Source organism: Papilio machaon, chromosome 11, assembly GCF_912999745.1.
Source record: "Papilio machaon chromosome 11, ilPapMach1.1, whole genome shotgun sequence".
Lineage (NCBI taxonomy): Eukaryota > Metazoa > Arthropoda > Insecta > Lepidoptera > Papilionidae > Papilio > Papilio machaon.
The window spans coordinates 262293-287015 of record NC_059996.1 but is presented as its reverse complement, the minus strand read 5'-3'; the positions used below and the strand labels follow the sequence as shown (position 1 = coordinate 287015).

The following is a 24723-nucleotide window of genomic DNA, read 5'->3' as shown; positions in this document are numbered from 1 at the left end:
ACGTAAATGTATTTTCAAGGACTTCAGTATTGGAAAGTGTGCCTAATATATGTTAGGTTTAGGGCTTAATTTGCGATGTGTTTGTGTGAAATTATTGTAAATAAATAATATTATGGTTATGATCGATTCAAAGTAGAAAATATATAACATCTTTGAATTATTAAATTTTACTTTATTGTTTAAATGTAAAAATATAAAGATTTTTTGTATATATACAATTTTAGGTGATATTTAGATGACAGCTTGTTGACACAACATCGACATCGACGTGGAAACTTTGTGAATATTATACATATTATATGAATAGTGAAAATTTTATGAACAGTTAGCTTTTTGTGAGCATATTGCGTAATAAAACTGCATCGCACATTATTATGTTATTTTTTATTTCCATTTAATCACAATCTATTATATAAACAATATAAAATTATAAATCTCGATAAAAAATCCACTTAACCTTTTCGATCTTTGGCTATCTTTAAAAATAAAATAAACATCAGACTTTTAACAATCGACTTAAACAACTAAGAAGGAACTTTAGTTTACTATTTCGAACAATGAACAATGTTTTATCTTAAAACTAATTTAAATATTGCAATTTAAATAAATGAAATTAATTATGAATAATAAAATTATAAAAAATTATTGACATCACAATGCAGAGGAACAATTTTTTAAAAATACAACTCTACAAAAACTTCAGAATGGACCGTATTTGAAGTACAAAGGACTGAGTAAATGCTTGATAAAGAACTTGAAAACTGAACAAAATTATGTTTCATGAAGGAAGATTTTATTTGTTGAGTTGGAACAGATGTCAGTCTGTATGTGTGAGAGCTGGAGCTGATGCTGCACTCTCAGGCCTGTGCGGAGAGCGCGGGCAGCGCGAGGCGCGCGGTCAGGTCGCGCCCACGTCCCGCCACCGCGCCCAGCACGCGCCCCACCAGCCCACGCCCACGCGCGCCCACACCCACTGCCTCCTCCACTGCCCACACATAATACTATGCACTCGAGTTTTCTAATTATATAAGTTACGTTCAGATACGTTACGATTAAACACGTTTTTTTTAAAGTGAACATGAAGTTTACCTTTCTGCACCGCGAGGAAGTCCAGCAGCAGCGCGGGCAGGTCCGGGTCTGCGGGGTGCGGCGCGGCCAGCAGGCGCAGCGCGGGGCGGGCACAGTGCTGCGCGCTGGCCACAAGCTGCGCCGCCGCCGCCCGCGCCCCCACCAGCAGCGCCGGCGCCTCCGCCCGGTGCCCCCCTACAATGCGCCACCACGCCCCGCCTGCGACACACGACCACGCCCGATGTTACACTTACCCATATCAGATGGAACATTTTTTTGATTCTATGGACTTAATAAGCCCAAATACAAAGAAAATTCCCATTGAGACGATTGATCGGCAACCTGATAGACCCAACGAAAAACACCCCAGGTTACTGTCGAACGCACCTGTTTTGCAAGCTAACTAGATTCGTTTAAATCTCCAGTATCATGTTTAAAGTACTGCCCATCTCTTTGTCTTGTTATTTCTGAATACAATGAATTCTCGTCTACATCACATACCTCTAACATAGTTGAGTGCCCCGGTCCAGTCCCGCGCGCGCAGCCCGCTCACTTCGCCCTCCGCCAGCGCGCGCTCCGCCAGCCACCGCTCCGGGAAATGCGGCCACTGCACGGACATGCTTACGTATTAGTGGAAACAATGTGAAACTACATCCGAAACAAGTATATTCTAGAATATAAGTACCTGTATGAAGTAAAGCGCGTGGTGACAGAAAGGCGCGGGCGGGTGTTGCCAGTAGAGGTTGGGGTGGGGCGCGCCCACCACCACGAAGCGCCGCACCAGCGCGCCGCGACAGTGCGCCAGGTACCTGACACACCATGCACTCACTCATCAGCTCTGGGAATAAGGGATACCTCCTCTCCCCGACTCATCAAATATTCTGATAGTAAAGCTTTAGAAGTATTCGCCCTTTCAAATTTTTTGTCGTGGTAGTTATATTTGTTTATTTATACTAATATTATAAAGAGTAAAGATGCCAGCTTTTAAGTACAATAATTGTTTACTTCAGTAAAATATAACTTAGTCTAATTACTTCAAGAACAATCAACATATCCGCAAACGATAAAATATATCTATGATCTATTTAAAGTACGCGGAAGAAACGATATTCATGATATGAAATAGAATCGTATTTGCTGAATGAATTTCATATTCCTAGAACGTATGGAGTGTCAAGATGATGCTTTGTATGAGTAATCCTAAGTCATAATTACCTACGCGCTGCGCTTGCGCATACTGTTCCATTATAATGCTCGCAGTTACTTTATGCGAGGCAATATACGTTTTAAGACATGTTTTATCATCTGATTCTCTCATCGCATCTATCACTTTCACACAATCTATTAATTTTTCTTCACATAACTCCAACCCATTCCTGCTGTATTTTTACCCGCTCATTATAAAAAAAAAATTAAAATTTTAAAACGTTTTATTGTTTTCGTCGTATTTTTTTCTTTATTATAAATAATGCGTGACCAAAAGTATTATCGGTTAAGGATTACAATGCGTACGATAATGTGCGCCTAAAAACTTATCGTATTCGAGTGTGGGACAAAGTTTAATACAGAACGAATTATACAATTTAATTTTACGCATAGACAAATATATATAACTAGCTGTCGCCCGCGACTCCGTCCGCGCGCAATTAAAAAAAAGAAAAAATGAAAAATAGATGTTGGCCAATTTTCAGACCTACTGAATATGCTCACAAAATTTCATGAGAATCGGTCAAGCCGTTTCGGAGGAGTACGGTGACGAAAACTGTGACACGAGAATTTTATATATTAGATTTAACCTTAGTCGATTGATATAGAGGAAAAAAGATGTTAACATTGTTCTGCTAGTTTTTATTTTGATAAAAAACAAACGTTATAAAAAAATTAAAAAGATCTTTGGATAGAATTTTATTAAAATTCCGTGAAAAATTGTCAATATTTTTTCTATTGTTTGCTTTTCCTTTTATGAATAAACAAGAACCTATGTATATCTACATATTTGTCTTGTTTGAGTCACTTTTTTCTAATTAGTTCATCAAAGGTTATCAATTATGAATTACACAAAAAAATTAATAATCACGCATGGACTTAATCTGTGACAGACAGAGGCGAGACATTGTGACGTGTGTCTGGGCCGAGTTCGATCGTGACAGATAATTACGCGGGAATGCGTCGTGTCACAAGATAGATGCTGGTCCTGGCTCAAAGATCATGATTATCTGTTTTCATTCGCTTATAATTCACTCTGCAGGGGCCGCGGCGATACTTACAGACTATATCTTGACAGTCACCAGTCATAAATTTTAATCTATTACTTTCAATACATTTAAAGAGACTTGAAAAATAAACTTGTAAAGAAAGGTTTAATTGAGGAATGCAATTTTCGTGGATAGTGATCAAATCTTCCTAACATTATGATAGTAAAACAGTATTGTATAATGAATGTTGAATATCAGAATGGAGTTAGTGCTTTAATTCAAACTACCTACAATTTTAAAGTTAAAGTCTCAAGCAAAATTATTTTTTTCATAATTAATCCCTTAGGTCTATTTAAACTTAATTAAGAAAATATTGTAAGTAGATTAATTTTAAACATTACTTTCTTTGTACAGAGTGTAAGAGTAATTGGTTTCAAGAGTAATTTTTTACTACAAAATGTCATTAACTTTATTCAGAACTAATTACTCTTTGGAAAACAATGGAATATTAAAATGCAATAGATCTAAAATATCATATTTATAATACTAGTAAAATTAATAATATGGACTACCTAAATAGAGGGTAGTACTCCGGTAAAGAAAAAATCCTACTTACCAAGTCAACATACCCCCAATGCCAAAGCCAATCACTATAGCTGGATTGTTGGCAGAGACCCCTAGAGCTTTCAACAGAGCTGACAACTCCTCCACGACCCTCGGGGGAGAGAGATCCCTCCTGCTGCCACACTCACTGCCCCCTGTCCCTCGCAGGTCCAGTGTGACCACATGGTGCCGGGTCTCTGCCAGTCGTCTCACTACTGCTGCCCATGATGGCACCCACAGGTTACCAGCGTCAGGCGCATCGCCGAGTATCAGAACTAATTGACCATTCTTTGGACCAGTTTCTACATAATGATACTTTACTCCCTGAAATAAAAAAAAAACATATAATAACAAAAAAACGTATGAAAAAATATGGAAAATAATACAAAGTGTTTTCTTATCATTAGTTTTGGACTTTGCAATGTAATAGTATTAGTTATATATTTATTTTAATTACCTATAAAATAAAGACGTACCATAATTTTGATATAGCAATGGATTCCTATTGAAGAGTCTACGGTGAGTTCGACCGGTGGAAAATTCTTTGAAAATTTTCTGCGGTGTCCTTTCCATAACCTTCGTACAGCAAACTGCACCAATTGCCATAGTCCTATGAATATGCACTTTAAGAACAATTTTACTGCGGTAGTCCCCGACACTGGTTCTAAGACATTTTGGTTTTTCGCACCCATAATAACTAATTATTTTATTTATGAAATCGCGTCTAAGGGTCGTAAGGTTCTCGATATACGTGATGTTATTGAGTTCGACGCATTCTTATCAAAAACTTTATCTCACTAGTTTGAAGTAAACGGATACGAAATGAATGCAACAATCATGTTGTCAATGTCACAACTATTTTGTTATCTAGGATGCGTTCGGGTTTACATATAAATTTTTAACCAAAATCAAAATTTCATCTTGAGTTGCTTGGCTTAAAAAGTTGGGGAAAAAGAACAAAGTAATAATTGACATTGTTGCGACAAAGTTCTTATTATATTCATAATGGAAATATAGTTAAATCTATATACTAATATAAATTTAATGAATAACTGTGACCAAAATCGCTGTATAAACATATCAGTTATCTCTGTTTTGTCCAAGATAATGACAGGGATGACAATATGTTTTATACAGAGATTTTGGTCTAGGAAACCAACGGTTAATGTGTATAATATCTATGTAATTTACAACTAAGACTTTTAACAATCAAAGCGAGTTTTACACATTAAACATGTTTTATTCACTTAAAGAAATATGATGTAGAGTATTTTGCCTGTAATAAATAAAATACTTCGTCATTATGATCAGCAAAGTTCATTTTGCAATAAAAAAAGTTTGCCTTTACATTATCGTAGGCGTTGCATAGGACAGCAGTGAAGGCTTAAGCAGTTTTAAACATTGCACTTGGTCAAGTCCACTCGTTATCCCATCGTTAGCTCACATGACTGCGCTTTTCTTCGTTTGTCATTACACAATCTCGTCTGAAGTGCCTTCTGTGTCGATACGACCTTAATTTATTTATAAATAAACCCTTGACTGTGAATTCATTGCACTTAATGTACATTGAAATTAATGGAGGAACTTCATCTTTTGCAAATATCTAAAAATATTCTCATCTCTTGATCTGATTTTCCTTAGTATTATAGTATTTAAGCAAAATAAACAAGTAAGTGAACAATACACCATTCGAACCAATTGACTTTGCTGTTGTAATCAGTGCGCGGGTGAAGTACATGCTTGTCTTTTTTTTAATGAGACATTTATTCGACAAAGCCCTTGCTTGTAACAAATAGGCGGGGAATTTGACAGCTAGGGATGTGGTGTGGAGGCACGTTCGGTCCTCCTCCCCCAGCCCTTGCCCCGGCACCGAACTCGTCTCTCCGGTGACACTGTGAGCGGATTCCACTTTGCCAACTAATGTTATATATCGCGATACATAAGGGAGCTGAAGATACTCTGAAAGAGCCCTTGTGGGGATTTCGGCAACGGAAATATGTTATCTGTTTTGTGGGGTGCGATTTAAAGCGGAAAATTACGAAATGTTTTTTTCTTCACATATAACCTCGATTGACTATAAACTAATTGTTGTTTTTTTTAGAACAGAAAGTAATAGAAGTTATCTCCTTTTCTTAAAAAAGGGAAGGACACTAATGCCTACTACATGTAAGCATTTTGTTAGCTTGTGCTAGTGCAAAAACTATCAATGTTACAGTTGCTTGTTGCGTACGTGGCGGAACACCTTTTTTACTATAATATTTAAAAAGTAGTAAAAGTATCAATAGATTTATAATATTAGTGAAGTCGCTGCGAGTGCGGCCGTGAAGTTATCGGCAGATCCCCGTGGCGGAGGCGTAGGTATCCACTGCGGCGCGGGGGACTGCAGTTGGCAGAGAACGGCGATTGTCATGCAAATCACGACACGACACGGCCACGATACGACTGAGACTTATCCCGCTACGGCTGCGACACTTCCTTATTGTATTCTGTACATTGCTGCTTTCGTACGTGTGATTTAGGTAGTTTAATCACTAGAGTAGTATTTAATTTGAGGTACAAGCCGCGCTGGTCTAATTTGATAAATGTGTTTAAGTAGACTGGTGATCCAATACTGGTCATGTAGGGTAGGGCGGGGCAAAAAGGTCCAATTTCACTTCTACCAATTATATTATGAAAACCAAACCTACTACATCAAAATAAACAACACATATGAAACAAACAATTATCGAACTATGTTTGGCTCAATTCTTGGTTGATTCATCATTATAGAAATACAGTCAAAACCGTTTATGGCGACATCGTTTAGAACAACATACCGGTTAAATTGACCAAAATCAAAGGTCCTGGCTGAATGTTATATACATATCTTTCCTATTAATACCTGTCACCGGTTGTTACAACTATCGGTTTTTACGACTCAATATGAGTAGTCCCTTCGATGTCGTTATAACAGATTTTGACTGTATATCTTTTTACTGTTTTTCTAGACATTGTCATCTGTCTCTTTTTGCCCCATAGTAGGGGTAAAAAGGGACAGCGAGGAGACAAAAAGGTCCAATATTTCATTCTTAATTTTAAAAAGGGTTTCATGAAATTATAACTCCAAATGATTTAATGGAAATCAAAAGTATATTTGGTTTTCAAAGAACAAATACGGTTATCATTATTATAGAAAAAAAAATATTCTCTTCGTTGAAGTACTTTTATTAATAACATGTTTCTTTCTTAAATAAATATCAAGATGTTTCACATCCTTTTCTTGAGGTTACACAGCTCAAACAAGTCAAAATTAGGTAACAACATCAAATCTCATTCAAACCAAAAAAAATATTTTGGTACATATTGATTCAATCCCGGCAATGTATTGTTAGAATGTTTCAATAGCGTAGTTCTTCAGTGAGTGGTACAGTAGGGGGATGTTGGGGGTGATGGTGGGTGTTCGGGCACGCCCCACGGATCAGACGCGAAATGATTAATAATTACGTGACACGAGTAGCACCCGGCGCGCCGCGCACTCCTATATAACCTCTCTCATTGAATACCACTTCCTCCACATGGGAGCTTATACATAAAAATGTTTGATAGATATAGCGATTTTCCGAAATTTTTATATAACACTAGGTGTCGCCTGCGAATCTATCCGCGCAGAATAAAAAAAAAAACTTAATTAATATCATATGTGTTCTTCCAGATTATATTCGAACATCTAAGTCAATTTCAGAGATATTCGTTTTGGAGTTCATATCCATCCATCCATCTAAACTTTTGCACTTATTAGTAAGATGTATTAATCAAGAAATCTGATACAAGACTTTCTTTAATATCGCTGTTTCCTCCATTTTACGATATTGGGTGTTGTGATATTATGACTAAACATAAATTTTAAACAATCCACAAGTAACAAGTATCTGGGCAAAAACACCATCAACTGTGTTCACTGTTATTTTGATATAGATCGATTAGAGCAAAAAATTTTTTATAAAATTTTAGGTATAACAAGTCGCTCGAATCTATTACGAATTGCTATAGTATATTATTATATTGCAAAGACTTGATATACGATACTGTAACCACAATCTGGTATCTTCACGCGCGCACAAAAAGTCTTTTATAATGAAACTGAATTATGTTTGAAAGCGTTCACTAATCAAATAAACGGATCGAACCCGACACCGGCGGGCTCCGGCCTGCGCCGCGTCTCACCGCCAGGTATGAGGTGTCATCTTGCAGGGATCGTGGCTGATACAATATTGAGCCATGCTTTGTCCACAAATCTGCTCCTATTTATTTGATCTGCTTACTGCCATTTTTTATAGTACTTCGTAATACATCATAACGTATTTTGATCTTGAAAAAACCCAGCTATCCGAAATTCGATAATTCGTGAAATTCAACGTTCTTTCTGTTCTCTTTAAAAGTCCGATAGCAAAAATCAATGTGTTCTACAGCGCGGGAAAAAAGCGAGGGAAATCGGAATTCAGTTTAGTGACGTAAATGCAGGCGGACTTTGCCGGACCATAGAGTTTTGTTATGTTTTTTAGCGTGGCATTAGCATGCGCCGGCGGTAACCGCGTTATGGGCGACGTGAGCACGGCGACCAGCGACCGTTGGTAGCGAGGGCGAAGCGGCAGCGAGGCGGCGACGAGACGGTGGCGAGGCGGCGAGAGCCACTCGTTACCTACTTGACTGTATAACTTCGTTTGAATGCTCACTGCTTCTGACATTTGCTATCGAGTTTTGGGGACACGTAAAGATATTATCTTTAGTAGTTGGATCGTCATACATTCAAATATGAATTAAAAATGTTATTGATTCGAACATAATTTTATTGCCATCTGGTATTGTTTATTACGTTTGCGAAGAGAAGGTTACTTGTGCCTTAATTATAGGCAACCTAAGAATTGATGGACATCTGTGAAGTATTAAATGCTAAGATTCGTTGATCTCTCCAAGTATTAGATTAATTTTAATTATTAATTTAAAATGCCACCACATCCTGAAGCGTGTGCATAATTTCTTTGCTCTTTAAAAGTAAACAGGTATCAAATAATTATTCTTTCTACGTCCATTTCCATCGCGTGTCAATGAGCCAGCATTTTGATTTCTTCCCCATGTAGGGTGCGTCACGGTGGCAGCTTGTAGCAGCTATTATGGCGCCCCTGCTCACAGATTCATTTAAAATGTTATTTTACACCCAGCCGTTATATTATGTATGTAATTCTTTTGTGTCCAATTGTCGTCTATGTGCATTGCATTGTCGATGACATTTTACGACTTCTATGTTTGTCGTTGGACTTTGAGCTCTATAGTCATTAAAATGCATTGTTTATGGTCGTCAGTTCGACGCCATTTTGTTCGAATGCCCCTACATTGTAATTTGTTACAAATAAGAGAACTGTTATTGATTTGCGTCATTCAATTACTTACGCTGAGAGGTTTTATTGGGCAGTTACATTAATGCTATTGTATTTGTTCAAAGTTTATATTACATTTGTATATTTTACATTTAAATAATTTTAGTTTTAATATTAGTACAATGCAGGACATAGGAAAATCGTTAGAATTTCAGAATCTACAATTACATAATAAGCTTTAATATCAATAAAAGTGATATTGTAATGAGGTAAGGTATATAGCATTGGTGTGTAATTGACGTCACTCATTCGCAAAGAGTGGAGTCGGGTGCCGGGTGCTTGCCGTCACTAACGAAGTCAATTTACCCGGCCCGGGCGTAATGAAGCGCCGGCGACCTCCTCGCGACCTGACTGCCCGGGTATAGGTACTCGGCCGACCGGGTATACCCGGCGGCCCGGCCACCCAGCTCCCAATTAATCTGCACCTACATTTTTCTCTTATTGGCCCTTTATAGAGATTGGGCATTTGCTGGGCAATGTTTTTTTATAAGTAATTAAGTGCTGTAATTAATTAAGAAGATATTATGAAGCCATTCAATATCAATCAAACTAATAAAGCGTCAATTGCCTAATGGTTAAGAGTGCGAATTACCGATCTAGCGGTCGTTGGTTGGAATTTCGCCATTCGACTATTGTCGTGAAGCTTCTAGCACAAGCTTACAGCTTATTTGAAATGGTTACCTTCAAGAGATACGTATTAATAAGAAAAAGACGTATTAGGTACTATATTTATATAAATCATTACAGCATAGCGAGCGTAGTTATTTTGACAAATTCTACATATTGAAATTGCATGTAATAAAATATGTGAATGATGAAAAGAAATCAATTTTTGGATACAAACAATATTTCGATGTCGAGATAAAAGATACAAGTTAGAAAGATACAATGATATCTTTGTGCACCATACATTATTATATTTACTTATATTTTCCTACTCATCTATCTATCTATATATATAAAAGAAAGTCGTGTTAGTTACACTATTTATAACTCAAGAACGGATGAATCGATTTGACTGAAAATTGATGGGGAGGTAGTTTAGAACCAGGAAACGGACATAGGATAATTTTTACCGCGTTTTCTATTTTTTATTCCGCGCGGACGGAGTCGCGGGTAAAAGCTAGTATAATATAAATATAACAGTCGGAACAAGCGACAAGCTTAAGGTTAACTAGAGGAATTAAATAGAAGAGGTGTAGCGGGTGGCATAGGTGCTCAGAGCTCTCCCGAACTTGAGACGCTCATCAGAGTTCGCAGCTATTGTCGCCGAGAGGTCGAGAGCTACCGCCTCGCCGCTAACGAAGCCACTCGCAGATTGGCAGCTGCCACTCACAACGCCGAAATCCTCTACATGTGACTCTCTCGCTGTTTTAAACATTCCTATCTATTTACAAATTGTCTTTACTAATATAAGGAGAAAAAAAATGATTATTTTTTGCATTGAATAGGCTCCGAAACTACTTAACCGATTTTAAAAATACTTTCACTGTTGGGAAGCTACACTATCCACGGGTAACATAGGCTATAATTTAATTCCGCGCGGCCGAAGTCGCGAACAACGGCTATCTTCCAATAAAACAATTTTTAACCATTAACTAAGTAAGATGATTCAAGTTAGGTGTTATTAGATATATTTTAGGGATACTTGACATTTTCATTCTTGACAATTACCTACTTGTTAAACTGTCAAACAACAGCAAATCTTGAAAGTGTATGCAAAAAAACGTTGTTGTCTCTGGTAGGTAAAACAATGCGCCCGCTTGAATAGTAAAGCGATAAACTGTAGCTAGTTATGGCGGACGCTTCCGCCGCAGACCGCGCTCTTATCTGCCCACCCCGTTATGGCGCTGAGTTGCGGTTGCTTATCGTTATAACAAGGTACACAAACTAGTTAAAATTATTGAAATTTATTGCTAAGATTTTCTGATGAATTAAACAATATTAAAAAATCGTACATTTTAATTTTATACTAGGTACCAACTTAAAATTTAAATTTACATTATTATCGTTACCACAGATAAAAATAATAATACTATTTAAACTAGAACTCCTATCCTATTTCTCGTAATAACAAAAAAAAAATCTGCTTACCCATATAAACATCTTGAAAAACGTTTATTTTATTGGAAATTAGTTAAAATAAATATTACAATTTAAAATACAAGTGTTATGTAATATTTATGATAACCCTTTTTAAAAATATCAGCTGGATAAATATAAAAAACTGAGGATAATGTCCCTAAGGTGTTCACCGGTCAGTGTACAATGAGGCGCGGCCATTGTCTGTGGTCACGTAGCGCTCTCTGCCGGGATGACCGGGACAACATTCGGGATGCTGCCTGTTTTCTCAACTGGACCGCGCGTGACTCCTTGTCTATGCCTTATGAATATTAAATTGGGCTGCTTCACTATAAAAATGTTTATCTAAGTTGCACAATGAAGCTTTGTAACCGACCTAAATGTGACAATACTTATTATATTTAATATGCAACTCATTCTCTCGTACGATAATAAAACAAATAAATACACCCAATGTTTTTTTTTTGTGTATTTTATAATGTGAAAAAGTTAAATTATGACGCTTAAATCGTTGAGCAACTGTATTCAATACAATAACAATACTATTGACAATTATATTTTTTGTTTTGTTATGTACATATTTTTTTTATTTAAATACTTAGATAAATATTAGAATGTGTACAATAAAAGATACATAGTAAATGTTATGTGGGTGGACTTTAGGTGTGCGTGTAATGGATACGTAACGACGCAACGAGCGGGGCGGGGTCGGTGCCAGCCAATCCTGTAACTGATACCCTGCTTCCTGTCGCCGGCTCCCGCAGGAAACTCACACCTAAACTAGAACAGTAAAGGCCAAACTCCCGCTACGTCGTAACGCACTTTTGTAAGCAATAACCTACTTCTTATATCCCCTTTTCAAGCGATAATAGATATTGTTTCTATACAAATAAAAGTCAGTTTTGTAGTTAGGTATTTTGTAATTGATATGGCACGGTTGACATTGGTCGGACGGTTTAGATTTTATGTTTACACCGTTATATACTGCCGGTTAGGTAAACGAAAGCATTAGTGCATATGTTAAAGCAGTAAATTACTACCATAAATAAGAAAAAAATAGATTTTAGCTTCTCCTAAGGTCATCTGTTTCTTTGAACATAAATAAACAAATACTTAAACGTTTAATATCTCAAAGGTTGCAATTAGTAAACGGATTTGTTATAAAACAGTTTATCGAGAAATCATTTCCTACTGAAAGCAAACTCATTATAAGTTATAGATTAAAATGTTGAAAAAAAAACATAACCAAACGTTGGTTACAGTTTCATTGTGACTTTTGTTTTCTTTTATACTGCAATAAAATTGAGTTTTTTTTGACGTTTTACCTAACCTAACAATTTTCAAATAGAGCCACAAAAATAATTGCAATTTGTTCAAACATACGATACGTGGCTTTTGTTTTATATCTATCTCTATAAGAAAGTCGTGTTAGTTACACTATTTATAACTCAAGATCGGTCGAACTCATTTAGCTGAAAATTGATGGGGAGGTAGCTTATTAGAACTAGGAGACGGACATAGGAACTTTTTTATCTTGTGTGCATTTTTTTTATTCCGCGCGAACGGAGTCGCGGGTAAAAAGCTAGTAGGTATATAAAAATAGGTCGCATCGTAAATATATATTTCTAATCGCGAACAAATGTCTCTTTAAACATTGAATAGGGGTGGGGGAGGGCGCACCTGACGCCGGAAGTCATTAGTAAATAGATGGTGATAACGCCCCGCACTCCCAGAAATTACAAACTACCATTTTACATTGTACCACTGATAAAAAATTACTAAAATAATAATGTACCTTATGCGTATGGTAGTAGGACTTTTTTTTACAATATTACTGGTTTTAGCGGTGCAATTTTAAAACGGTCACTTGGTATAAAAAAGGACTGACAACAGTGGAGTGTATCTTTTGTTACGATCTCCTCTGAAGCGTCTCTGGCTCTCGGGGGTCTTTCAATATGTTTACGATAAGGTTTTTTGTTGCTCTACAATATTGTTACTAGATAAGTAATGCTGCTGACACAAATGGATATTGGACTGTGGCTTGTGTCGTGACATCTTTTGTTTGCTTTTTCATAAATGAATGATTTGTTATCAAGAGTAAAAATTAAATGTCTACAAAAATACTTTCTTTATCCGATTAAAGCAATAAAAGACACTCAATTGACGCGTCGTTATGGCGCGCACATAGTTTGACAGATGCCGTCAATAAAGACGTGTCAGCAATTGACCCGACCGCCAGCAGAGGGCGCACGGCGCAGGGCGCAGGCGGCCGCGGCTTGTTGACTTAACTAAACCAACAATCGTGATTAAATCGCGCGTAAACTAATAAAATAATAGTCTAACGCTTCAAGTAAGGGACGGCTTACACGGATGTAACTTGTTTATTTTTATTAAATTTTACCAAAGCCCTAAAGCTTTAATCTGGTTGATAAAGCAACTGATAAAAAAATTGTACTTCAAGTATATAAGATAAGAAGATATGTTCTAAGTAATGGGAGGCAGATGGAGTCCCAATTCACCGCCGCTCGCTCAATTCTAGACATTGCGTTTTTAAAATGTGGTCATGTCACAATTTATGATTAGCGTTTTAATTTGTTTCTTATTTTAGTAACTACAATTTTTTTAAAAGCAATGGTAACATTGCTACATTACAATCTACTAATATATTTTTATCGTTCATAGAGCGGCATGTAATCCCAACGTGTATGTACACAGGAGGACGCGGGGGGCATAAATTTGATTACAATTAGCCCGCGCGCCGCGGCGCATGAATAATTCATCTAGCGCGCAAACAGCGAAGGGTTGATTGTGACAATGACCAGTTGCAGCCGCTACAACATCCAACAGCCGGCTACAGACTGTTTGCTGCCATTACGAGCCCGACAATTTGCTCTCTACCACATTCATTAGCTCCACACAACTTTATTACAAATCGCTAATCAAATTTTGACATTTGAATTTGACAGTTGCGATTGTGACGTCACGTTTTTCGCGCGCAATTTATTGCAAATACGGCTTCAAATGCAGGTTAGTAAAATTGTGTTTTATTTTAAAATCTTTCCTTTTTCATAAAAATATTATTTAAATCACTATTATCTAACTAAGCTTTTGTTCTATATTTTACGACAGCGAGTGATCACTCTCTTTTGAATAACTCTCTTGAATAAAATCGGTTTTAAATTATTCCGATTTTCAAGAGCGATTTTAGATACTTCATCAAAATAATCATCATGAAACTGACAGGACACTATTACGAACTCAATTCTAAACCTCTAAATATTGCTGCTTCTACTTAACCAAAACAAAAGTAAGTATTATTTACTTTCCGGAAAATTAAGTTACAATGATCACCCCTGCTCGCAGTTAGCTTTAAGCTTTTAACTAATACTCGTATAGAGTTACATTACGAGGCTAAATCTGTCTGTCTGCCAGTACGTTGTCGTCAGCGAGGCCGCGGGTGTCGGAAGGTGTCAGGCTAAAGCGTCATACGACCACCTCCCGACCCTCACGCTCGGGTTTCAGGAACGACGTGTGGGACATGGCACAAGCGACAGCGTTATATATATTGCCCGCTCTCTGTTATACTAAATATCAAATTAGGTATTAAATAAGAATTACGCCGTAGAAATAAATATACAGTGGACCTGAGATAATCCGACAAACGATTTGCATTTGCAAAACTGTACATTATCAAAAACTGTACAATAAATATCATAGTATGAAATAATAAATTCACGAAGTATGAAAATTGACATGTCGGATTAAAGGAGGCGCCAGATTAGATAGGGTCTGGATTACCGTGGGTCGACTGTAACTGTAGCCACAATGTCAAATACTGTCAATGAACTGGACTGCAAGTGAATTGTCGAAACCTATTATGTAGGACAGACTGTAATTTATAACCTAAATCAGCATATTCCCGCTTCATCTCATAGCTTGCGGCCCATGTTTCAGCGCAGTCTGTGATAAGCGCCATCTGGCGACGCCGGCGCCAGCGCATCCGCTGCCCTCATCCGCTGATCCTCAACATACTCTCATTTACTCAAATGGATATTGTTAGGAATAGAATGGGATGGAAAAAATATTAACTTATCATAGAAAATTTAACAATACAATAATGATAAGACAATTTTAGAAGTAGTCAGTACTAAGAACACACACATAGAAACTTTAACCCAAATGATTATCAAACATTTATAAGTGTAATTGTGTGAAAATAGCGACTTGAAACATTATAATATGTATAATAAACTCCTCGAAAGGCCAGACATATCGTGAGCAGTAACATTGACATGCTTGTTTGTTTTAAAAACACTCACAGAAAATAATATTTGTAATGGCAACTAAATATTTTTCTCTATTATATTGCGGCGGGCCTAAGTAAACATTGCGCACTTCCTCTATTATTCAAACTTTTTTCGCAAATACCGCGAAAGAAAGTATTCCATTACAAAACAAAAAGTGTCCGTGAGATGGCGCCAGTTTTTTTTTTAGCTAAAGTAAGGATGGCTGTATGATATGCGTGGCTTTTGCCTAAGTAAATATATTCCAGCACCAGCAAGCTTTATGTCAGAAAAACTGAAAACATTAATGATCTTAATAATTATTTCTGAGTTATATTTATTCTGAAAAAAAAAAATAGGTATCGTGGCCCTGTTTTTTTCCTATTTTACTTAAAATTAATAAAACATTTGTTGTTACGGAAATCTATAGGCAGAGATGTTAATTTCGGTAAACTTTTTCTCTACATTAAAAATACAATGTAAGTTTTAATAAAAACTCGATTCAGATCACGAGTACTGATTTAATAACTCGTTTTATTAACCTCTGGCAGATGTAACAAGTCAACTCGTGAAGATATAACGTCTTTATATCCTTAATACGTTTCCGTTTGCAAATCGCCGATGACCCTCGCGGTCATTATCGCCATCGCCTCATTTCACCCCCCGCACGGACCCCGCAATCATTATGTAATTATCAGCAGAGATGACTTCATTATTCCACTTCCTTTTTAATCAAAAACAGGTTGAGTTTTTTCGCGAGTGACGGTTGCGCGGTCCGCGGTGAAAAAGCTATCCGTTAACGTCATCATGACGACGCAGCCTTGATAAGTAGGGTGCAGGGTGCAGGGTGAATGACTAATAGAAAATTAATTTAATACAAATATTTATTTAATGCAACGAACAACCTGCACCGGCCATTATAATCTCTATATTAGTCTGACAATACTCGGGAATTGAATTACGGTTCAGTTGGCATAATTATAATAGGCCTATATTTGTAACAGATAAACAAAAAAAAAAAAACAGTAGAATGCTAAAAAATCCACTATTGATTTGGGGATTACAAAGAGTATGGTTTTAAATTAAAAATGAAAACGTGAAAGTTAAAGGATCATAATGTAACTTCACATATTGCACACATAGTGTTACATTGTACTAGCTGCATAGATTACTTCAAATCAGAGACAACGTTATTTCAATTTTGCATTTGTCTGTTTCAATCATATCATCATCATCAGCTCACTATACGTCCGCACTGAGGGGCTCGGAGCCTACCCCAAGTTAGGGGTGACTAGGCCATAGTCAACCACGCTGGCCCAGTGCGGGTTGGTTGACTTCACACATATCATTGAATTTCTTCTCAGATATGTGCAGCATCATGATGTTTCCCTTCACCGTAAGAAATTTCAAAAAGAAAAATTCAATCATATATTTACATGGTATTTTATTGATGATCAGAGTTGTGCAAATCTGGTATTGGATATTTTTTAATGTATTCTGTAAAGAATGTTAAAAAGTATCTTTTGTAAGTTTTAAAACTTTTTCTTTACTCATGTGTATGTACCTATTCTCGACTTTATGTTATAATATATGATAACATCGGACAGATTACTTACAATGTATTATGGAAAATGATTGTTGGTGTATTCGAATAAAAACTATGAAATGTCTGCGCATTTGTATGTGTAGGTAATCTGTGCTACTTACAACTTGCTCGCTTGCCGCTCGGACGCATTTATTGTTTCACAATTAGTGCGGTTTATTATCTAGTCGTGAATATAAATTGCTTATTAATAAGTGTAATTTGCAAACAGGTCCCGATGTTTTAACGTTAACGCCCCATATACGATGACTGGAATAAATAAATATTAGCATAATAAAACTTTATTTAATCACACATCAACTAGTAAAAAGCGGTGCTTTAGTAGGTCTTGTGAAGCTTCTCTTTCTATTTGGTTTTATAATGTTATAAAAATGGCGTTAGAAATACAATAAAATTCAATTGCAATGATTTTTTTTAGTATAAAATAGAATTTTTACGATAGATCTAGAAATCTTTTACTCTTCTAGACTACGTTCTATATCTATGCCGAATTTTAGCAAGATCCGTTGAGCCGTTTTGGAGATACCTTCAAACAAATATCCATCCATACATCTAAACTTTCGCATTTATAATATTAGTAAGTTTGCAAATTAAGCAAAACACATAACCTGAAAATATGTCATTAAACGTAATTATAGCAGATGTAAACAGAGAGACGTCAAGAGAGGGCGTTTCGTTTTCATGTTTCAGAGCTCTGAGCATCTTCCGAGATGTTTTTTTAACAACATCAACTACTTTTAACTGAGTGTCACCTTACTGCGTTACTACGAGGGCTGCCACATATGTGAGCTTTTGTTTACATTTTTAATACTTAGTGCAATCGTATTCAACTTAATGAATAATATTACCTAATTATAATCTCCCAAATACTCGTCCAGTTAGCCTGAAGATTTAAGAGAAGAATGAAAAATTTGACTTAACAGTGGTAGGTGCCAGGAACAACAATGGGTCGGCTCGCCCGGTGAAATACCACGAGACAGGCGTCAAGTGGAAGTCATTCAGCGTAAAGTCTGATGAGTGTGCGTTGCGGAGGCTTACTTTTCTCTTACCCTTCCCATCCTTTTCTTATAAGAAAAGAATGGGAAGGGGAAGTGGATTTCACGAAGGAGGGGATGCATAGGAAAGTTTAAGCGTAGAAACATGTTGAATTTATAATATATTTATAATTTTCTTCACCCTTTGCGTAAAAACAGTGATTGTGCCAGCCCTGGTATTTCAGCAGTGATGTTGACATGTCTTTTAAACTGTGTAAACATATGACACAGCTCGGATTTCGGTGTCGATTTTAAAACAATACAAGATTCCCGGCCGCGTCCCGGCGCAGGCGCCCGTCGACCGCGGACACCGGGCAAACATGTCCTAAGACATTACAAACAAACCTCTCACTGCCCGCCCCCGTAAACAACGCCTGTCTCGAGTGCACTCGCCTCACTGACGCTACTAACGTAAACACGTACTGACGTATTTTTTACCTTGCAATGATATGGCAAACATACAAAACAGTAACCGGCTAGTTGACACGTCACTGTTCTATGTAATTCACACACGTCGAAGTTAACTTTACGTAATAATATATTTATTACATCAAAATCGTAGTCGTTATAGTAATGTTCAACTTAACATGTGTTGAAAAACATTTAGAAATTAAGCAAAAATATCTACTAAATTAGCATATTTTAAAATACATGCGTATCAACCTTATGCAGGATTGTATTTTTCTCTTCATTATAATTAATGGCATTTTAAACCGCTTTATTGTCTTAGATAATCCCACAGATTGTCATACTTTTTACAACCTCCTCGTTATAGTACCTGTTCATGTTACGCGAACGTATCGATGCAAAAATTGTACGACAAGACCTTGTAGAGGCGTTGTTATCGAGCGGCAAGTGTCGCGAGATCGCGGCCACCTCGTAAATAAGCTGCGATTGCGCTATTAAGCGGACAGGTGGCCGCGGCAAAAACGCAACAAAAACGCCGCAAAAACGTCGCCCGGTCGCCGCGCGGCCGCGGAAAAACAATCAAAGGGCGCCGCGAGACCGCGCGGTGTGATCAGACGCGCACCGCCACGGTGACCACACGTCCGTCCAGTAATCAGGTCTTACCAAATCTTGTTATCTAACAACTTTGTTATTCGTAAACAAATATATTTCATATAAATATAAATATCCACGAACGTGTCATAATTGTACTTGTTTGTTGTAAGTTTAATTAAATTTATTGGGCTTATATTAAATTTTACTTGTACCAGTTTATTTATCTTTTTAATTTACTTACTCTGTATTTGCACGCGCTGTGTTGTTTAAAGTAATAATTATCCCGTTGTCTATGGTAAAGGTTGGTGTGCGTACAGTCAGCCACTCCTCAAGCGATTACCGCCGCCCCCCGCGTGCCCCGCGCACCCGCTCCCCTCGCCCGCGCGAGGAAACTCATTTTCCGACGACGACCCAACCTCCGCGCTTATTACGCCCGTACACAACGATACTTGCTGTTTCATAGAATATTATAAACTTTAACACGTTGGAATAGCGGTCAAATTTGCGTTTTTATTTCAAAGACCAATGCAAATGTATCTTGTTATTTCGTTTTGCAACAAATTTTGCTTTACGCAAACACTTTATTAGAGATTCGTTTTACTGTTTAAGAAATAAAGGTTAGAATCGAGTAGCTTTACTTGTTGGAGCGTTAGAGGAGTAATATTATAATTCTAGGTCGCGAATCAGCCGTCAATCATGTCGCGATATGAGCTGACAAAGGAAAAATCCTTTAGCGGCCGCGAGAGTGCGCTGTGAGCTGTGAACGCCGAGCGCGAGTGCGACTGATCAAAGCGCTAGGCGACGCTCTGACACCTTCAATAAACTCCTGTTGAGCTAATTTTCTCACTTTTGCCGCGTAATTTGTGTAGCGATCGAAATATTTGAATTTAGAATTTTCTTTCAATTTTCGTGTGCCTTTGATCGTTTTGGTTTAAATTATATGATTCAAGTCTTCATTGATTTGGATTCCTTGGAAAAGTAAAACATAACTTCTTGCATTTTCAATTTAAAAAAACTTGAGAGGTGTGTTGGGACACCCGGATGGAACGAAGTTCCTTTCGATTAATTAGTGAAGGAACCAATGTTTATTCTATGAATAAAAAACTTAAGTCTTTACAAGAAGTACATTTTATTTCTATGAATTTTCGTTATATATTGTCACGTCGTTGCCATGGTGAAGTAGCGCTCATTCGACGTTAACATACTTACTATAGCAAAAAGTATCGTGACAACTTTTCGTAAGAAATTTCTCCGTCTAGCCCCTTTCACAACGCGCGATAAGGAACTTCGTTCCAATAGTTATCTTTGACAGTAATAAATTCCTTGTGTACAATATATGTCGGTTTCTGTGCAGACGTGTGTTCACGTATCGCAATAAAATTTGATAGGATTCCGTTCCATCGGGTTGAAACTTGTGAAGCGGTCCGGACGCGTCTATAATCGTTTATTAATTGAAGAAGTGCATTCGCGGATCGGTGCAAAGCGAAGCGACAAGGCGCGGCGGGCGTGGGCATTGTGCGCGCGAACCGCTAATTGATGTCGCGGAAATGCCGATGCCGAGTGTCGCACTCAATGCCCCCACAAATGAGCATATAATACCCTCCCCTCCATCGAATAAAGGCCGCTTTGTGCTGAGGAAACGCAGAGAATTGTGCTAAATCAAAGGAGACCGATTTGTATGGCGGCGGATGAATATGATCTGCAAATTGGTAGTAGTGGTAGGAATCGGTAGGTCGGGTATTGTGCTTTTTGCGGCGGCGGAATGCAACGCGCGATGCGGCGCAGAGTGCGTGTGACGCGATCTGCACGGAATGCCGGTTTATTATTGAATAGGAGTGTTTTCATTTATTATTGTCGGTCGATAATTCACTCAAAATAAACTTATCTATGTAACTATGTGTTACTGTAGTCAGTTCTGGTGGCAATTTTTACGGCACATCTCGCGGAGACGCAGACACATGGTAAAAACAAGATATCTTTATGGTTCGAATACATTTTTACCATCTTGATTTGATGATCCACAATATTGATGATGAATTATCGTAATTCTTTAAGTTGTTTAATGTTAGATACTAGATATTTTAACACCATTTTACAGTTTACATTAGCTACTGCGTTTGATTTCCGCGTCGGCTGTCACCCTCATCGTGTCGCCTGTCACCGCGCCCTTCCCGCACCCCCTGCGACCCGCCGCGGGTGTAATTGTCAAATTAGCGAGTCACCGAGATCAAAGGATTCGGCGATTTGTTGCATTTTGATAATGTGATAAGTTTCGCGCACGATTACACGCCGCCGCGTGGTCACACTTGTAGCGGAAGCGGCGGCGGCAGCGGCGGCGACAGCGGGTATTGCTGTTGTACAATTTATAGTACATACATAAAACTTTTTTGATGATTTAATTCTTATTTAAACAGTTATTAATGACAATAAATATTCGTGTCTTTTTTTATAAAATTGATTTAACGCCAATATTTGATAGAAAGAAACAGTGATAATCCTGAATAATTTTATATCTCATCAACAGCCTTTATCTGCCTACAGCTGGGCATATGCCTTTCCCACTAACTTCCTACCTTCCTTTTAACACCTATGATTTTATGCGAGTTCATTTTACACCAAATTCAATAGTTACGGGATAATATTTGATATTGTCCGCTAGTAGTGCAGCTCTACAACAAGTCGTGTCGATTTTCATCCATTAAGTAAGGGGATGAAGAGATGAAGGGATGTAGTAATTGTGCTCCGCTATACTCGCTTCTGATAACGGATTAAAGAATACAGTTACAGATATTAGTTTGTCCTCTGACTTATAAATTATATTGATGTGCGATACTCACTTTGTAGCTTTGCCAGTAAAATACATTTTAATTGTAAATAATTACAAACATTCGCTTTCAATTTATTTTCAATTTACAAGAATAAACTCTCATAAGGAGGCTAAGAGTCCTATAGTGCAGGCCAATCTAGTGTGGTCTCCTGTCACCCTGTCTGTTCTGTACCATCAAAATTGTGTAACAAATGGGAGAAGGTAAAAATAAAACTTTATGAAAAAAAAATCCTTTATTTCAGGTTTACACCCATACCTAGTTAGTAACATGTTTTAAAACTATGTTTGTGGTTATAATTTTTTTTTAAGAGTCAGAGAAGATTTATTATTCATAATATAAAAAAAATCGCTCAGTGATAATACAGTTTAATTAGTAATTTTGTAATAACTGAGCTACGATAAGGAAACATTAACTTTCGTGTTATTAAATGTAGAACTTAGGACTTCTCTTAGTTTTATTGTTTATTGCTTATGTGTTTATTTTCATATCATATCTCAGGTAACCTCTCAGGCCTGGACTGAAGGAGGACAGCGTCGGGAGGCAAGGGCGGCAATTACCTCTAATTGTCCGCAGTGACACAGCTGTTTGTCCGCCGCCGTTCTCGCCGCGAGGGTCACACGTCGCTAAGCTCCAATAACACCATTATTCGCCCACAAAATAAATGTTTATTTGATTAAGGTAAAAAGTTTCTCACCGTCCGCGTCGGCCGGCATCGGGCAGGCCTGTCGCGCTGTCCGGTACACAATTAGACGTAGAAGCGATCCGTTTACGGACAATGGGGTAAATAAACGTTGATGGCAAACGGAAGCTTCTTAAATTGTTTTCTAAAAACAGTTCGGTCGTTAGGCGGTGAGCGGTGACGGGTGCACAAAGACCCGCGACGCTACCGCCTCCCCGCGTACGACGCGGACGTCTTCGAAGCATTATTATTTAATTCGTCGAGTATTTTTCTTCTCTTTTGTTAAGGTGTTGCTGACGGTACGTGAGTGGCATGTTTTTAATTTGTTAGGGCTGCTACATATATTTATTATTTATCATTTATTCAACAGCGTTTAACTAAACTACTCTTAAAAATTTTATAAGGCTAGGAAGCAATACCAGGAGACCGAGTTGAGTCCTGTATGATGAAAGAATTACTCTAGTCCGAACTCTAACTCGAAAGAATTAGACTTTAATGTCCTAGACGCAATTAAAAATAAACTCGCTCGTATTAATGTAGTAATAAAAAATTAAAAGAAGTTGTGGTTATGTTTTTATTGTGGTGTTGTGCCAGCCCTAGCTAATTACGTCGCCAATGCACTCGCTGCAACTGATTTCGTTAATCGCTTGAACTTTGAGCTTCTCTCTTTGCTTTCGTTCAGTTTATGGTAAGCGGTTACCGGCTAACAGCGATGCATCACATCTCATATATGCATTATCCAAATCTCTTTACGGTTAAATGACAGGGACGGATTCATGAGCGATGGAAGTCTATGAAAGATTTGTTATTACGAGTATTAGTACGTTGTCATATTGACGTATGTCTGTCTACTATTAGTATAAGTAATGGTGCAACATGTCTGTGAGAGTTACCAGCGTCAGTTTATGATATAATGTGTCAACTTCCTGGTGTGGTGAGGTGGCGAATGCTGACCCTCGGGCCGCCATTGGGCTGCAATTCCCGCTTCCTGCAGGACAATGAGGATGCAGTTATCATATTGATTGGCGGATCCCGCCCTCCACTGCCCCCCCACGCCGCCACTGCCACTCTTTATTGACCACACCACCGCCTCTGACTATTGCTTAAACATCAACCTACTCACTGATGTTTTTAGATTAGACAACATTTAAAAATATTTGAGTTTCTTAGTTTTTTAACATCTGTCCGGGAAAAGAAATGTCTGTTTTTCCTCCACCGTCACAGCCTCTCCTTTACAACTCGCTCTCTACTATAGCGTTTATGTATAACTATAACTTACAATGTAATATCAAACAAATATCAAATAGTAAATGTTATAAAGTGTAGTGAGCCATCATTGATGACGTATAAATAGATATCAGCTTGTTACATTGTCAGGCCGTCTGTCCTGTGTCAATATTATGTCTGCTCCTCACTTCGAGCTGCGAGCCGTGACTCCGCGCTCGACCGAATTATTTTAAAAGAAAGAAAAACAATTTAAGCCGACAGAAGCTCATCGAGCAGCGAAACGTATTCAAATATCGAAAATTGTTGACAAATTAAGTTCCCTATCGAGCTCGAATTCCCTTACCACTTGAGGGGTAACTCTCCAAAATTGTACTTGTACACCATCTGTGGTTTTCATTTCTCGTTTCTTACTACGACTTAAAGCGGACCTGATAAAGTTCATTTTAAATTAACAGTCTGCATAGTAATTGTAATAATAAAATTGTAAAGTAACGCGTAGGGACGGCACAGAGACGTTCGTTTTACTAGTTACTCAATTAGGCCCTTTGTATTTGTTTATCTGAGTTTGTATAGCGTCCGAGTGCGACGGAGATACGACGTGCCGTGTGCGAGAGCGTGACGCTCGATGCAAAGTAATTTGAGACAGTTCTTTTCACCGGCGGTAATACGTTCCTATTTTGAATGGCAACACGAAACTGGCGGGAA

At 37.7% G+C, this 24723-nt stretch overlaps 1 protein-coding gene across 1 annotated transcript; it reads right to left on the bottom strand.

Moving 5' to 3' along the window:
* Positions 1 to 780: 780 nt before the first annotated feature.
* Positions 781 to 4687, bottom strand: LOC106709538. Its single transcript, XM_045679970.1, has 6 exons — positions 4343 to 4687; positions 3880 to 4190; positions 1754 to 1877; positions 1570 to 1675; positions 1090 to 1287; positions 781 to 985 (listed from the first exon to the last, which is right to left on the bottom strand). The coding sequence occupies exons 1-6, from the start codon at positions 4556 to 4558 to the stop codon at positions 858 to 860; spliced, it is 1083 nt and encodes a 360-aa protein (XP_045535926.1). The 5' UTR covers positions 4559 to 4687; the 3' UTR covers positions 781 to 857.
* Between the last annotated feature and the right edge of the window lie 20036 nt (positions 4688 to 24723).